Source organism: Pempheris klunzingeri, chromosome 23 (assembly GCF_042242105.1).
Source record: "Pempheris klunzingeri isolate RE-2024b chromosome 23, fPemKlu1.hap1, whole genome shotgun sequence".
Taxonomy (NCBI): domain Eukaryota; kingdom Metazoa; phylum Chordata; class Actinopteri; order Acropomatiformes; family Pempheridae; genus Pempheris; species Pempheris klunzingeri.
In genome coordinates, this window is record NC_092034.1 from 4,659,831 (window position 1) to 4,675,688 (window position 15,858).

Genomic DNA, 15,858 nt, shown 5'->3' on the forward strand with positions numbered 1-15,858 from the left:
TTCTTGGTGTGGCTATATCACAGTGGTGGAATGTAACTAAGTACATTTACTCAATACTTTCTATGTTTTTTACTTGGATATTTCCATTTTTATATACTTTTACACTTCTACTGCAGTGATTTTGGAGACCATTTTGCAAAACAACACTTTTGTACACCTAGCTGGGTAAGACTTTAAATGCAAGACTACTAGGACTTTGATTTTAAACTGTGTTTTTACTATTTTCACACATGTAAATGATCTGAATAATTGGACCACACCAGTATTATAATTCTGACTTAATGCTAGACTTTGACAGTGCATATTTTGTCTAGTATAACTGTAATTTAACTCATATTTTCATCTCCATTTTCACTCTTTTGATATACTCATAGATACATTTATTACTGTACTTTAACTTTTAATGACTGGACGTCCATGCAGACATGTAACAATAATAATAATAAAAAAAAAAACACACACAGTTTGGTTTCAGGGACCGGTCTGACTCGCCGGACCCGCCCCGGAGTCACTGTGGGCCGGACTGTCAGGCTGCGGAGGGGCGGGACAGGTGAGTGGAGAGTACAAGACAGAAAAGGATGAGAGTTCATCGGTCAGCGTGTGAGATTCAGAGCAGAGAAGTTTGTTTTTAGCGAGTTTATCGACGTCTGGTGCCGTTTTTTTTTTTTGTTTTAGCTGGAGGAACGCTAGCTTAATGCTAACTCCTCCTCGGTTTAAGCTAACGTTCTATTTTCAAACTTTGACGGTTTTTCCAAAAAATGTATGTTGAGCTGTCAACATACAGGAATAACTAAATTTTTCCAGCATTTCATTTTTAATTTTCTTCCTCTTCAGCCGACAAAAAGTGTGAAATTATCTTTTATTTTATTATTTTATTTTATTTAAAAAAAAAAAATTCTATCAGGTTAGCTCCGTCGCCATGGAGAAGCACGACTGTCACTCAGCAACGCCAGAGTATCCACATCCGTTCATTCACGAGGTGAAGCTGACCAGCGCGCAGAGGATCAGGGTAACGGTCAAACATGGCCCCCATGTTTGTTTGTTTGTTTATTTATTTCTTTATTTATGTAGTCATATTTCATGGCTCCCACATGGCTGTTTTATTAATAGCGACAGACGTCAGATAAGATACGTCAGCTTTGGTTTCTCGAAGTTCTTCACTCACCTGAAACTAATCAGGAAACTAATTTGACTGAGTTTGTCCTCAAAACAGACTCCTGACTCCTGAACCTATATTTGCTCTATAAGTCAAACGCTCAATGTCTGTCAAGACGAAAGAAAATCTCCTCTAAGGTCATTATTTTTATGCCTTATTTTTTTTTCTCCATGTAATTTCAGGGAAGTGCCATGTGAGAACAAAGAGTCTTTCACAGTCCTGTTTTTGCCTAAGCAAAACAGACAAGTGTTGCATCAACAGGCTGGATAGATAAAAGTACCTCATACTTGCATAATGATCAGCAGGGCTTGGCCACATATGGCTGACATCATGATGATGATAAGAATATTTTGGTACTTAGTCCTACATAGCTTTGATATGGCAGGTCTATAAAAAGTCCAAAAACTGTTCCACTGTAAGTATAAGGTCAGACTTGCGTGTTAACATGTGTAAAACACAATCAAACTGAATTAATGTATATAGAAGTGTCTCAGAGTTCTAACATCAGCCATGTTGGGTTTACACATGGTGTTTTAAATGCACGTTTTTCTCCTCTGCTCCCTAGGGTATCATCCTGGGCAGCATCCTCGCCCCTCTCCGCATCACCCTGGCGGCTCTTTTATTTCTCATCATTTGGCCTCTTGCCCAGCTGCGATTGGTCGGCCTGTCCGAGGAGGAACGCTCTCGGCCCGTCGAGGGCTGGCGTCGTCGGTTCTTCCATCGGATCATCTGGCTGCTGAGCCGAGGTGTCTTCTTCTGCCTGGGCTTCCTGTGGGTGAAGGTCAAGGGTCGCAGGGCGGACCTGAAGGAGGCGCCCGTGCTGGTGGTGGCGCCTCACAGCAGCTTTCTGGACATGTTGGTTCTGTGTCCTGCCGAGCTGGCGACCGTGGTGTCCCGGTCGGAGAACACCAGCCTGCCGGTCATAGGAGGTGAGGGGCTGTTACAGCTTCTAAAACTGCATTTGGATCACCTAACCAGTGCTGACATGATTGGTTACTTATCAGGAAATTAAAATTTTGGTGGCGAGATAGTCATGTGTCAAGCAGAAATACAAAACTTTGTGTTGTTTCTCTGTTGTCTATCATTGTAAAATTAATAGTTTGGGGTTTATTCTGTTGATTTTACAAAATGGACAACATGAAAGTGTCACCTTGGGTTCTGGGAACAAACATTATTCACATTTTTATAGACTAAATGACCAATCAAAAGAATAATCTAGAGGAAAAATAGATGATCCAAATATTTGCTGGTCTTCTTAATTTTATGTTGGTATTATAAATTGAATATATATTTTAACCTGCTGTTTTCAGGCACTCCTGAAGTCTCCTCTTGTAGAGTAGGACAGGTGTAGATGACATTAAACGTTGTGACATGCTGTGTGCTGTGTTAGATGTGAGATGTGTTCGACTGTTCCCACGAACAGAAAAGCACTGATTTTTAGCTTCTATGAAATGTTACGTAGCCATAACTCTGCCCTTTAGCTCCTCCTTTTCCTTGTAGCTGCATAATTTCCTGGTAGGAGATGGGACACTGTGAAAATTCTGAGGGATAATGTTGGAAAAAGAAATGGAAAATCACTTTGGGGTGCTGTGATCAAAGGTGAATGTGCTACTTTGGCGAGTGAGCAGTAGAAGATAATGAGTATTCACCCTGCCAGAAACCACTAGGGTGCTGCCAGCTCCGATCAGGCAGGAGTTAGTCATTTGTTCACGTCACATTTGTAACTTTCAAAGAGCCTGGATGACGTAACGTTTGACCAAATATCGTTTTTAATCTCGGTTGTGCAGTGCAGTGTGCTCCATAGATGGGAAATCTCACCCCGGGTTGCCTTGCTATTACATAAACAACCACGGGCAATATTTGGAATATAGGAGCCACATGGAAAATAAAAGTATGTGAGGAAGTCCAAAGATAAACAAGTGACTCACTCCTCTGGCTTCTAATCTGCTCTCCCTACTTTGCCACTTCCTGTCTCGCTTTCTTGGCCGTCTTGCTCGGGACTCCTCCCTCGGTTCTGGTTCTGGGTTTTTGTTCTTGTGTGACCGTTTTTGTTTTGTCTCTGTGGGTGTGTTTCAGCTCTGCTGGAGTTCAACCAGTCTGTGCTGGTGAGCAGGAAGGATCCAGAGTCGAGGAAAAAGGCCGTGGCCCAGGTCACAGAGAGGCTGACCTCCGACGGCTACTGGCCTCAGGTGAGATGTCTCCACTGCTACCATCTTGGCTGTAGTCTTGTTTACCAAAATGGTATTTACTACCAAACTGTCACTAACTCTTGAAAACTAGACAGAAACGTTAAAAAAAAAAAAAAAAATTAATGCAAGTGTGTGGGATGCAAAGAGGGGAACAGCACGCTTCGCTCCCTCCAGGGAATGGAGTTCTTATAGCATCTCTAATCTGAGTCATGATAAAAATGGCCTGCAGTACCATAACCACTAACCTAAAGACACATTGTGAGATGAAGGTTGTTCCTTAAGGCCATTAATGTTGTCATCAAGTGTGTGAATTCACCTGCTGGAAGTGCACAGAGCTGCAGCCGCATGTCTTCACTTGTAAATCACGTTTCTTAATTCTTGGCTAGATGCTGATGTTTCCTGAGGGAACAACAACTAACGGCAGCGCTCTCATCAAATTCAAACCTGGTGAGTCCCATCTCGTGCATATGTGTGTTTATTTTTTTTTTACCTGTGCGTTGCTGTTTGCACACATGACGTAGGAATGAGTGGCATGAGAGTTAAAGGCCGTAGCAGCTGAATTTTTCTAAGGGATGATTCACTCCTGTCTTCCACTGCATTACTCCTTCTCATTCCAGTCTCTCTGTTTTAGGTGCGTTCCTTGCCGGAGTCCCGGTCCAACCTGTTCTGTTGCATTACCCCAACCAACTGGTGAGTAAAATCGGGTTGATGTGCTAGTTTGAAAGCACTGGATTTCACCTCATAACTTTATTTTAAAGGTGTTTTTTTTTTTTTTACACTTTAAACTTAGGCCATGATTTTACATTATCAGAATAAGAAAACAGTCAACTGAACTCTAGCGAGGTCTCTTTAAATGTGGTTTGTGGATGTAAACAAACAAAAGGCATTTATTTAATGGTGGAGAAAACCTTTTTTGCAGTTATTCATTCAGTGATTTAGAGAAGCTAACAAAAGCTGTGCACTCCAGATAAAATAAAACAAGCATCTGTGTAATAAATATGAGGTGTATGGTTACTAAATAATCAGTCCCCTCATTGAAAAATTGCATTTGAGCCTCATGTGTCCATCTTTTTGTTTTTATAGATGGTCTGCTTGGCTTCTTACAGCTCAAAACGACACATGCTGTTGGTTACATCACTAATATCACCCCCAAATCAACAGATGCTATGGTTCAATTCCAACAAACCAGTTTTTTTATTTAAGAAATGTATGAGTTAATATCATAATATCTGATGGAGATGTTGGGAGTCACAAACATGGGAAAAAAGGAATGTGCTAATGTGTTGCAGACCTTTTTTATATTTACTTTTTAATATACAAAACGATATACAACAGTACTATAGACTCGTATATGTGAATTTAAATTACTTTGTACAGAATTTAAAAGTATTGACTATAGTGCCTTAGAGAGACATTTAAAATATAATTAGAATGAAAATAAATGGGTAAACAACCCTAGCAGACTAGATAAAAACATTTTTATTATATAGCAACCTGCAGTGCATAACTATGTCCACACAATAGATACCTTGTTCTGTTACTGCTGTTTAGTTTGACACATGGCTCTTGCTCATTTGTCTTCATGGTCACTTCCCTGCTCACAGATCAATGTGTTCAACACACCATCCTATGTTTTATCAGGCTGTAGCTCTGTTTTATGAACTTATGGTAATATTTGTCCAGGCCAGGTTGTTTGCATACTGGTTCCTGTCAGGTTTGTTTCTGGGTGGAGAGAGTTTCTTATAAACGTGTAATTCTAGTCAGGCAATAGGCCTTTTTCACACCAGACAGTTTGACTTGTCAAAGCTGGAAAAGCACAGCTGGGATTAATAACCTCAGTAATGGCTGAATTCCATTAAGATGAGCCAGCTCCACAGCTCTGCTACTGTGCATGCTCACTCACTAAGGATGGACCATTTTGTATTGTGTCCAATATTTGATCAGTCTATCTTTATGGCTCTTCCTCAGGATACTGTTCGCTGGACATACAAAGGAACAACCTGGTGAGTTCCTCCCTCAGTCATCTCCAGTCTGTCTGTGTGGTTAATGGGACTGTGTTGGGTTCATTTCTTGTGACCTTTTGGTAACAGACGTCTGGGTAAAAAGCTCTGGATTTCTATGTAGGTGGGAAGCTGAGTAAGCCGGGAACATTATTTTATTTTCAAGGATTTTAAATGTTTTGAAATGCACAGTAATTATAAATGCTCATTCTGCTCAGTAACTTGATTTTTCACTCTGTGAGATCAGGATTCAAAATGTACTCCATTGCTGGTGGATATAACCAAAGTGATTCATTCGACTGCACTGGTTTTAGCTAGGTGTAGTTAATGATAAACTGAGTACATAATGGAAGGTCAGCGTTATAATTTCTGACCATCAGCCTTGGTGAATAAACAAATTGGGAGGATCAAGGTATATTGTAAATGTCTTGTGCCCTCTAGCTAGAGTTGGGTGATAACGACAATGTAACGTATATGTCAGAATAAATTCCTCAAGTCTTTTTTTAAAATAAATATATAGAAATATTGCAAATCACTAATAATAAAATGATAAAAAAACAGTGTCACCATATATCAGTCTTGCTCAAAGAACCATGATTAGTAGTTTTTGCTTCATTGCATATTGTTGTATGTTACCGTGGCAAAGAAAGACGTGTTGCTGTACAACCAACTAATCATTTCCACCAAGTTTATGCTGAAGACAAACCAAAAAATAGATGTAACTGGCTGGTAATTTTAAAGGATACACAAGCGAATGTACTTTATCATTAGTTGGAGCTCTAGCTGCCGATATAAATACTTTTTGAGGATTATCATTCCAAAAATGGTTCCTAATGTATTCGCTGCACCTGCCAGGATTTCACAAACTCATGATCCTTTCTTAGCAGCTACTCAAAGTGACAGTATTGATATATAGTTTTTTTTTTTTTCTACATGAAATGTTTTATTGTCTCTTTGTTCTTCCAGGATTCAAGCACTGTGGCACACTACTTCACAGCTCTACACCAACATGACTATTGAGGTAAGACAGATCATTCACTTCACTCACAAATTGAGTCATGATAACAAAGTCTTGTGTCACACTTGGTGTGGAGTATTTGACTTCAGGATGAAATAATGCTGGACAGATCAGTGCTTTGGTGTAAAGTGACCTTTTCAATATATGAAAATATTAATATCAAACGTGTGCTTTGCTGTTAAGAACTTCACCTGCCGCTGACTAAAACTGAAAAGAGGATAATGGTTATGTTTTATTGTGCTGCAGTTCCTGCCAGTTTACAAGCCCTCTGAGGAGGAGAAGAATGACCCCAACCTGTATGCAGACAACGTTCAGAGACTCATGGCCAAGTAAGTAGCAGAAAATGCAGTTGTTATGATTCATGCATAAAGAAGAAAGACTGTCAGGAAGACAGACGAGCCTCTCAGGCTTGATTGTTAGATTGTAGATGCTGTTGTGGTTTCCCACAGGAGCCACAAGATCTTAATAAAGAGCCATATTTATTTAATAGATGGCACCTTTTTTATTCCTATAGTCTCTTTCTGTATGTTTTATGTCCCCTGTGTTGATAATGTGCTTCATGCCTGACGTGCTCACTCCTATAATGCTCTTCTCTGCTGTGCTTCAGGGCCCTCGGAGTCCCAGCTACAGATTACGTGATGGACGGCCGAATTCCTGTCAGAAAGCTGGGTGGCCTCTCTCTCCCCCTGGACTCACCTGCCAGGAAAACGCTCTCGCTGTTGCACAGAAACGGGTATGAAAAGATCATTGAAAACTGTGTTTGACTTTATGTCCTACTCCTGCTTTTTTCCTCACCATATTTCTCTCTCTCTCTCTCTCTTTCTCTCTCTCTCTCTCTCTCTCAGTCAAGGAGCCCATGAAGTGGAAGCAGTGCTGAAGAGAATGATTGACAGGTGTCAGTCAGGAGCTCAGGGCTCACAGGCCAGTGCAGAGGAGCTCACCTCTATTCTCGGGCTGACGGATACACAGACAGCCGTCACTATCTGTGGCCTCTACTTCAGGGTAAGGCCAGGATTTCCTGTGTATGTTAGGCTACTAAGATTATCTGCTTGAGACTGACATTTTTTCACTGATGTTTATCTGCGTTTTTGAAGATGACTAACAGTAAAGAATTAAATGTCCTCCGGAAACTGCAATATTGAAATTCCTCGCTATTGACAAGCCAACCACAGGGCATGGCAGCAACCTGGGTGGTGATGATGATGATGATGATGATAGCCTAGCAATAAGTCTTATTTATATAGCACTAAAATCAGGATAAATGGAGTAGCCTAATTTGTGAAAACAGGGCTAATGGCGCTATTGAGCCACGGTCATTTACATCACAGCAACAGCCCCAGACTGCTATGAGAGTACGAGCTGTTGGATGTTCACATTTAATGTGGTTCAGGTAACACAACAGATAAAATCAGGCCCGATAACTCTCACTGACACTGCTTCAGCTTTTCTGCTACCAGTAACCGCAGAAGATGTAAAGGATGCTGCTTTATAGACACACACACTTATAGACAACTCATAACTGAGTGAGCAAACCCCTGCATCACCCAGTGACTCCTCAGATGTCTGTAATGATATAGAATAATACGGACATTCAGTTGTGACTTACAGCAAAACTGTGTCCAAAAACATGTGTTTCTATTTTGTTTTTGTGTTTTCAGGAGGAAGCTGTGGACCTCAGACAGCTCTACTTGAGTGTTGCCGCTCTGTCAGGATTTGTCAGCGTTAAGTCTCTACTTCACACTGCTTTTACTGTGAGTCCTCTCGGTTTATTTATGTCATTTGCTTTCTGTTTATTTTCTGACTGGAGATTAAAAACACACCGATGTGTCACACCGTCGCATTAAAGAGCTTTTTTACTAAGTGCTGTCTTTTTTTCTTTTCTAAATGCTCTGCCTGTCTTTCAGCTGTTTGACAGAGAGGGCAGAGGCAGCCTGAGTGCAGAGGAGCTTTCTGACCTCATGGGGGCGCTGCTGGGTGTTCCTCAGCGAGACACTGCTGAGCTTTTCACTCAGGCCTGCAATCAAGGCCAGCTTACTGAAGGTGAGTGTCTCTAAATAAGGACTTCAGGAGCAACTGTGTAACACTAGTGAGATAACAGGCATCTTAAAAACATCTGCTGCTACTTTGGGCACCAAATATGACGGTATGTGAGCGTTCTGTGTGTGAGATAAGGTGGACAAGTGATGCACCAGGCCCCATCATACTTGTGTTTGATTTAAGGTCACAGAACTGTCACCTCGTTACAGTGGGATTACCTGTAATGAACTGTGCTGTATAAGTAGTACTGCCTTGCCCTTTTTAAGGTTTCGGTTTATTTAGCTTTACTTATAATGGTTCCTAAGAGGCCTATAAGAGGCCTGTGTCAAAACAACCTGAAGTAAGCAGTGTCCCATTTCTGTCTATTCAGTGTTGGATCAGTGTGTCTGTACTGTAACAAATAGACAGAATGCATCTACAAGTTGAATCTAGGAAAATAACTCTGTGATACCAGAATATTGGTTGCATATAAGGTCTGTTTTTTTCTGCTAAATGGCTAATGAATGAGTCTGAGTTCTGTTTCTCTTTTATGGATCTATTTCTGTCTTTTAAAGGCAGTTTTATTTGGATGGCCCAGTGTTGGTATTGTCCCTGCTGTGAGAGGAGAGTCGTACCACAGTGTGAAAAGTTTAGACAAATGTTAATATTAACAGAAGGCTTAAAGGATAACTCTGGTTAAACCTGGTCTCTATTTTTGCATATTTTGGTTTCAAAATGGTTTTGCAGTTGCTCCACTAGTTTGCCTCAGCTGGCTAACGTGGGGGCTATCCTTTGGGGCAACTGGGCCGTCAGAGTATATCCACTGAGTGTCTGACAACATTATGAAAAGGATCCCTACAGAGATGGACCCTGTAAGACTCTCTTTGTTTAACCAGACACATCTGTTGTATCATTCTATTCAAAAATCAAATTTTACCTCACAGTCGGTGGAGACTGGCTGCTTTGAGCCGAGCGATATTACGGCTGTTTCTCGTTTAAACAAATCATACAGGTCTATCTCTGTAGGGATTCTTTCTGAAATGTGGCCAGACACGGGTTTAAAGATACCACAGTTATCCTTTTTAACTCCGACCTCAGGTGGTTTAGTTATTTGATGAAGCAAAACGTGACGGCCTGGTGATTTGGTGTGAGAACACACTCCTTTACATCTTCCTCCTTTTCCACAGAAAGTCTCCTGCGAGTGCTGACGACCCACCCGACCTACCAGAGAGTGGTGAACGAGTACATGCAGCCCGAGGCGGCGGGCTCTCCTCTGCCATTCACCCCGCTGGCCAATGGGGAGGCCGTGAATAACAACAGCAACGGATACCTCCACCACAACAAGAAGTTTGACTGAGGATTTACATTAAGTGGAAGCCACACTCCTCTTTTTACAGGATGCTCAGTCAACCAAACGGCATAAATTGAACCAGAATAATCGACAACGAGAGGATTGTATTTTTTTTATGTTTGTTATGTGTGTGTTTGGATATAAGAATGTATTTTTAAATCTTTATTACTGACTACAATATGTCACACTGTAGTCAACCACCATTATAAAACCAAAGAATGACTTAAATGATGTATAGATTATATTGACCACAGTGGCTGTACAGTGGTGTTTGTGTGAGCTGAAGTTGTGTTCATGTTTACCTTTTTTTAATTACACTCAAATCACTTTCCAGATGCTATAAAACGACTCAGTTACTGTTTGTGGTCATAAAATGTCCCTCTTATGTATATTGAATTGTTTTCTTGTTTTGTTTTTAAAGGGGCCGTGGTATGTGCAAAAGACAAAGTTAACACTCTAAATCAAAGTTTATTAGTTTTTTATGTAAATAAATGTTTCTTACATTGTTGCGCAAATGTTATTTATATTAATGACAATAAACTGTGAATTATTTTAAGGAGGTTTTATTTGTTTTTTATATACTTGGCAATTTAAAAAAAATAATAATAATTTTAATGGCAGAGTTTTAATTAAAGGGCACAAATATACATTCATTATCCAAATATCTTCCCACTTCTTAGAGTCCTCCCTCTTCCTGTCCTTCCTTTCTCCTCAACCAGCTGTCGTTCATGTGTTTTTGTTCTGCACAAGGTGAAGTCTTTGTCCTGACAGGTTCCCTCAGGACTTGATCTGGTTTCTATCGCGCTCATTTTGTCGCCTCCAAACGTTTCTCGCCCAGCTGATGAATTTGATGCCTTTTCTCCCTCGGCCTCTGCCTTCTCATTCAACGCTAACCTTTGCCCTCCGTCTCTCGCCTCCGCCCTGCTCCTCCACCTCCTTCTCTTCGTCTGGCTCGAGCGGATCATTTCTGCCGTCTCATTCACCTTCACCTCCCTCTCTTCAGAAGCTCTGCGTCCGTGCCGGTATCTTTTCATCGGGCTCGGACGTCCTGCCTCTTCGTTTATTCCTTTATCTTCCCTTTTCACGCCTGCTGTCTGGTCAGGACTTGGTTTTGGGTTAGATGGTTGATGCATTTCCTCAGTATTCTCTTGAATCCTTGTCCTGTTTACTGTCCTTTTCAGTGATTTTAAGCTGTAAGAGCCCAAAGTCTCTGTGACTGCATGCTGACGTGCCTCTCCTCCTCCTGCTCGTCTGCGTCCACCTCCGTATACTAAAGCTGCAGTTTTGCTTAGTTTCTGAGCCCCTGCACAAAGAGAGGCGGGTAAATCTGGATTTTTCTCACAGGTTTTCACAGAAGGTGGCTCAGTTATTTCATCCCCTGGTGACTTTCCTGTTGAATGAGCGTCTGTCTGAGCTTGCAGACTCTGCAGAGAAGATTCAGGTGTCGTGACGGGACTGCAGATTCTAGACACCTTGTCTTTGTTGGTCCTCTCCCCGCTCTCCTCTTCATCTCTCCTGCCTCTGCTTCTTCTTTTCATCGGACTTGAAACCAGCAGAGTCTGTGGTTCTGTTGCGTTTTCCTGTTTGTTGTCGATCTGAGTCTCTCTCTCAGGAGAGGACTTAAGCTCACGTCTCTCCATCTCGGAGTGTCTGATTCTCCCTCCAGCTCTAGGGGCAGGAAGAGGAGGAGTTGCCGGCACTTTTCCCTCTGCTGTTGTGCTTGCTGTTCTTCTCCTTACAGAACTGGACATTTCGATCCCCTCCTCTTTCCTCGTTACCTTCCCCTCACTCAACTCTTTCTCCTCTTGTGGATGTTTGGTGAAAAGATTTTCTGCTCCAGTTTCAGTGCTCACTTTGCAGTTATCGGCGTGACCCTGTCCCTCTCTTTGCATCCCCACCGCAAGAATTTGCTGTTGTTCCTTTCCTCCCGTCTCTGAAAACTCCTCGGCTGTGTTTTCTGTTTTTGTGTCTCGGCTCGGCTCTTCAAAATGACTCTCCTCTGTTTTACATAACTGCCTTTCTGCAGAGGAATGTCTCTCCTGTTTCTCATAAATGACTCCATCCCTCTCCTCTGCTCCCTCTGTTATGGTTTTGCTGCTTAGTCTTGCTTTTTCTTCTTCAGTTTGACCTGACTGCGTCTCACTGTGTCTGATGCTTGTCCTTCCTATAACTTTGGTCTTGTTCTCCTCGTCCTCTTCCTTCCTTTCTAAAATCTTTGTAGTCATCCCTTCTTCTCTTTGCTCCTGTGTCACTGTTGTTCGCAGGTTTATCTCACTTTTTTCTCCCCTCTCTTCTGCCCTGATTTCAGAGGAAACATCAGTCTGTTTTTCAGGCACCAACTCCATCATCTTATCTAAATTACCGGCAACTACTGGATCACAAGGCTTTTTGGAATCTACCATGACAGACGAACTAGCTGGCACAGGCACATAATCCTCAACACAAGAGGGGTTTGTGTTTGTGTTTTTTAGGCTACTTTGCTCCTCAGGCTCCCTTATCTGAACTGAAAGTGTTTTCTGAGCCAGAACACTCAGAGCTGGAGGGCTGAAAGTGAGTGCAGGATCCTCAGCTGACCCTGAAACACTGGTGGTAGAGGGGGCGTCTGAGGCAGGAGGATCCCCAGGTAGAGGTCCTCCTTGGAGCTTTTGGGACGTCTGAGCCGACTGTGTGTCTGCACTGTTTGAGAGGGACACTGAGGCCTCTTCTGACTTTAACAATGTGGCTGCAGGTTCACCTACGAATGCATCATCGTCTCCTGCCTCCAACTCAGAGGTAGGACTCAGAAGGTTACAGTGTTGTGGTGAGACGTCGGTGGACTGTGGCTCTTCTGGAAGGAGATCCTTCGATCCTACGTCCCCCACACTCTGAGGTGCAGTTTGTTCATCCAGGTATCGATTAGAGTCCAACTGTGGTTGAGCTCTCTGCAGCGGTGCCTCCGCGCGTGAAGTCGTCGGAGATGTTTCTTCAGTTACAGGATCGCTGCTGAAGTCTGCAGAAAGTGCAAGTGACTCCTGCAGGATCAGCTCCAAAGGCTGTAGACCAAGAGAAAAATACAAAAGGAAGATTAAAGATGACTTAGCTGGCCTTTTTACAGTAGCATTTTTCAAATAAACTGGCAACTCGGTGTACTTGTCATTGGAAAATTATTCTGTCTTTTGTTGGTGAAAGTAAAAAAAAACTGTTCTTAGTACAACATCCAACCTTTTTCTAGTAACATTATGATTTAAAGATTCAGTCCAGACGAGGCAACAAATTCCAGCCGCAAAACTATTTTCTTGTATTACTTTACCTCTTGCTTAAGTTCCTTCAGTGGAAGAAAGTCAATGGGATCTGGATGTGAAGAAAAGGGATCCAGGTTGTGCATATTCGACCCCACCTGAGAGAAAGAGATGGGGGGGAGGAATTAAAGGGCTACTCCGGCAAATTAGTAGTGCACTTCCATAAGACCAACATCCTGTACTCAAACTTTACAGTACTTGTTGTCATGTTACCTCTTGGTCTTGTTTTTCCAAAGCAAGAAGGTCAATGGAGTCTAGATCTGAAGAAAGGAGGGAATCCAGATACTCCATATTCAGCTTCAACTCCACCTGAGAGGAAGTGTGATGAGCACAAGATCAAAGAAATAAAATCTGAACAGCAGGCTGCAACCAAAGGAATGATGGGATGTTTCAACTGTTGCCAGCGTTGTTATTTACATACTCTGATGCCAGCGGTGTCTCACCTCTCTGATCAAGTCCTCATTGTTGCACAGTTCATCCAGATACTCTAGTAAAAAGAAGTTTCCTGTCTCCAGTTTCTCCCTCTTTTCATCCTCGCCTGCCTCATTTTCATTCTCATTGGCCTTCACGCCACCTTGGATCTGAGTGGAGTTAACCAAGTGATGGAAACACGTCAGTTTTTTGTAACTACAAAAACATTTAGTAGATAAAATCATCATAGCTACCCCTACACTAATATTTAAAAAAAAAAAAAAACAAGCTTGTGGTGTGAAATCCCTGTATGTGTGCATAATTGGTACAGTTTCCTAGATCTTGTGACATATATTAGGAGACCTTGGGACTGAGGGAGTCCACAGCCGTCATGGCTCGTTCTCCCAGCCATTCTTCATCCAAAGAGCGTAAAGATCCTGAAGGAACCTTGAACTTATCCGTTTGATCGTCCGTGTTCTTTGCTGGTGGATTGTTCCTGTCAGGTGTGATATATTTCTGCTGTTCCTCTGTGAGGAAAGACAAGTGACAGAACTTAGGAAAAGGAGAGAGAATAGGCACTGAATTGTTTTAGCTTCCTGTACACGTCTTTTTTCCCCGAAGAACTCAAAATAGAGCCAATAAAAAAATGACGCTATAGGAAATGTCAGGGGGTCACCAAAGTCATGAGGAGTCATCATCTGGGGACCATGAATGTCTGCACAAAATAAAACAGTTGATGAGGTATCTCAGTCTGGACCAAACGATAAACCGACATTGGCTAACGTGGCTAAAAACTGTCACCACGTCGCCCTTTATGATATGAATCTTTGACCTCAGACCTTCTGCCTCTGCCTGCTCTTCACTCTGCTCTTCACCTGACTCTGCAGACTCTGGCACCACGTTGAACTGCTCGCCAACCTGCTGAGCCGCTCCTCTGGAGACCCTGAATTCAGATTAAGAATCACAATCAGGATTCAGATATGAAACCTCCGGTGCTTATTAATCTGCTCTTACGGTATCTTCTGTGTGTCCCTTACAGGTGTGGACCGCAGGGCTGATGGACCTGCACTGCCTGTGGACACAAGCACCAGCTGGGATGAACCTCAGCCTGGAGGAGGAGAGAACTAGGAGGCAAATGATGGCCGAACCAGATCTCTGTCGGGCTGCTGATGGGGATCGACATGAAGGAGCTGAAACCAAACTGGGAGCAAGGCGTGGAGGCGTTGGGGCTCATGTTCACCCAGCAGGAGTCATGAGGCGAACAGGGGGTGAAGATGAGCCCTGGAAAAGTTGCCGTCAATACAGGCTGGAGGTGGAGTGGAGGGGGGCAACCCTGGACAGCTTGTATCTGAGGTTGGAGGAGGTTCAAGCTTGGATTCAGGTGCTGGTTTGGGTCCCTTAGTGTCACAGACAGTGTGTCTGCAATTTGGCCAGAATTAGCGACTCTCCTGTGCATTTCTGCAGCCGCGGAAGCACTCAGTGATGCCGGCACCTCGTCCATCACAAGACGAGGTTCTGACGGACAACAAGGTCCGTGGTTTATCTGAAGTGACGGGCCAGGCTCGCAGACGGCCTGTTCTTCTTGAGAAGCCGACCTATCAGCAGGAAACATTTGGCAAAAATGTGGGGAGACGTTAGAAAAGGCCAGAATGTGACAAGGCTCTTCTCTGTCATTCAGGGTGATCTTGGGCAGTGAAAACAGCTTTGGGTCCATCTTTTATTGCTGCTCGTCCGTGGCTGTCAGAGGAAAGTGGAAATATGAGAGCAGTCAGTTGCAATTTGGTTATTTCCAACAACAAAGATACCATTACATGTTAATTTAAAATGTCTCCACAGGTCTGGCAGTATTTCTGTGTATTTCCTAATTCTTTCCCTATCTATCTATTTATGTTTCGGCCTTTTGGTTTTATTATCTCTTACATGCACTCTTAATGTTTTCTCTGTCTTACATTTAATGTGTTTTTATGTCCCTCTGAAGCACTTTGAATGGCCGTGTGTCTGAATGGTGCTGTACAGATAAACTTGCTTAATAAATACCAGCATTCCCACTGAATAGGCTGTTAGAACACAGTATTTTTTAAATTACATATTTGCATGTATGTTCACTGTGTGCAGCATGAGGGGACTACGACTTAACTAATGCTACAAGACAAATAAATGGACCTTTATACATTTATATTCATTCAGTTGTCTGTCTGTTAAGTGTACCCACACTGCTGCAGCACTTTGGTCAATATTACACCACTCTTTTATGTGGAATTATTCATTCCTAATTGGATAAACCTTTAGTCCTTATTCACCCATTTAAACATGTCTGTAAACACTCAGTGATGAATTAGTAAGTTCTGCGGTTAAGTGGTAATGTAAACTAAAAAACTACGTATGTAGATCAAATAAAGCTCATCCAGCCTACCTTTCCTGTGAGAGATGACTCTTCTT

General features: G+C 42.4%; 1 protein-coding gene across 1 annotated transcript; it reads left to right on the plus strand.

The window, feature by feature from the left end:
- The first annotated feature begins 896 nt into the window (after positions 1-896).
- On the plus strand, positions 897-10,166 carry lpcat4 (lysophosphatidylcholine acyltransferase 4). Its single transcript, XM_070854516.1, has 13 exons — positions 897-1,009; positions 1,722-2,085; positions 3,233-3,345; positions 3,732-3,792; positions 3,977-4,035; positions 5,314-5,348; positions 6,312-6,366; positions 6,610-6,692; positions 6,971-7,096; positions 7,209-7,365; positions 8,022-8,114; positions 8,268-8,403; positions 9,567-10,166. The coding sequence occupies exons 1-13, from the start codon at positions 920-922 to the stop codon at positions 9,734-9,736; spliced, it is 1,542 nt and encodes a 513-aa protein (XP_070710617.1). The 5' UTR covers positions 897-919; the 3' UTR covers positions 9,737-10,166.
- Positions 10,167-15,858: the final 5,692 nt, after the last annotated feature.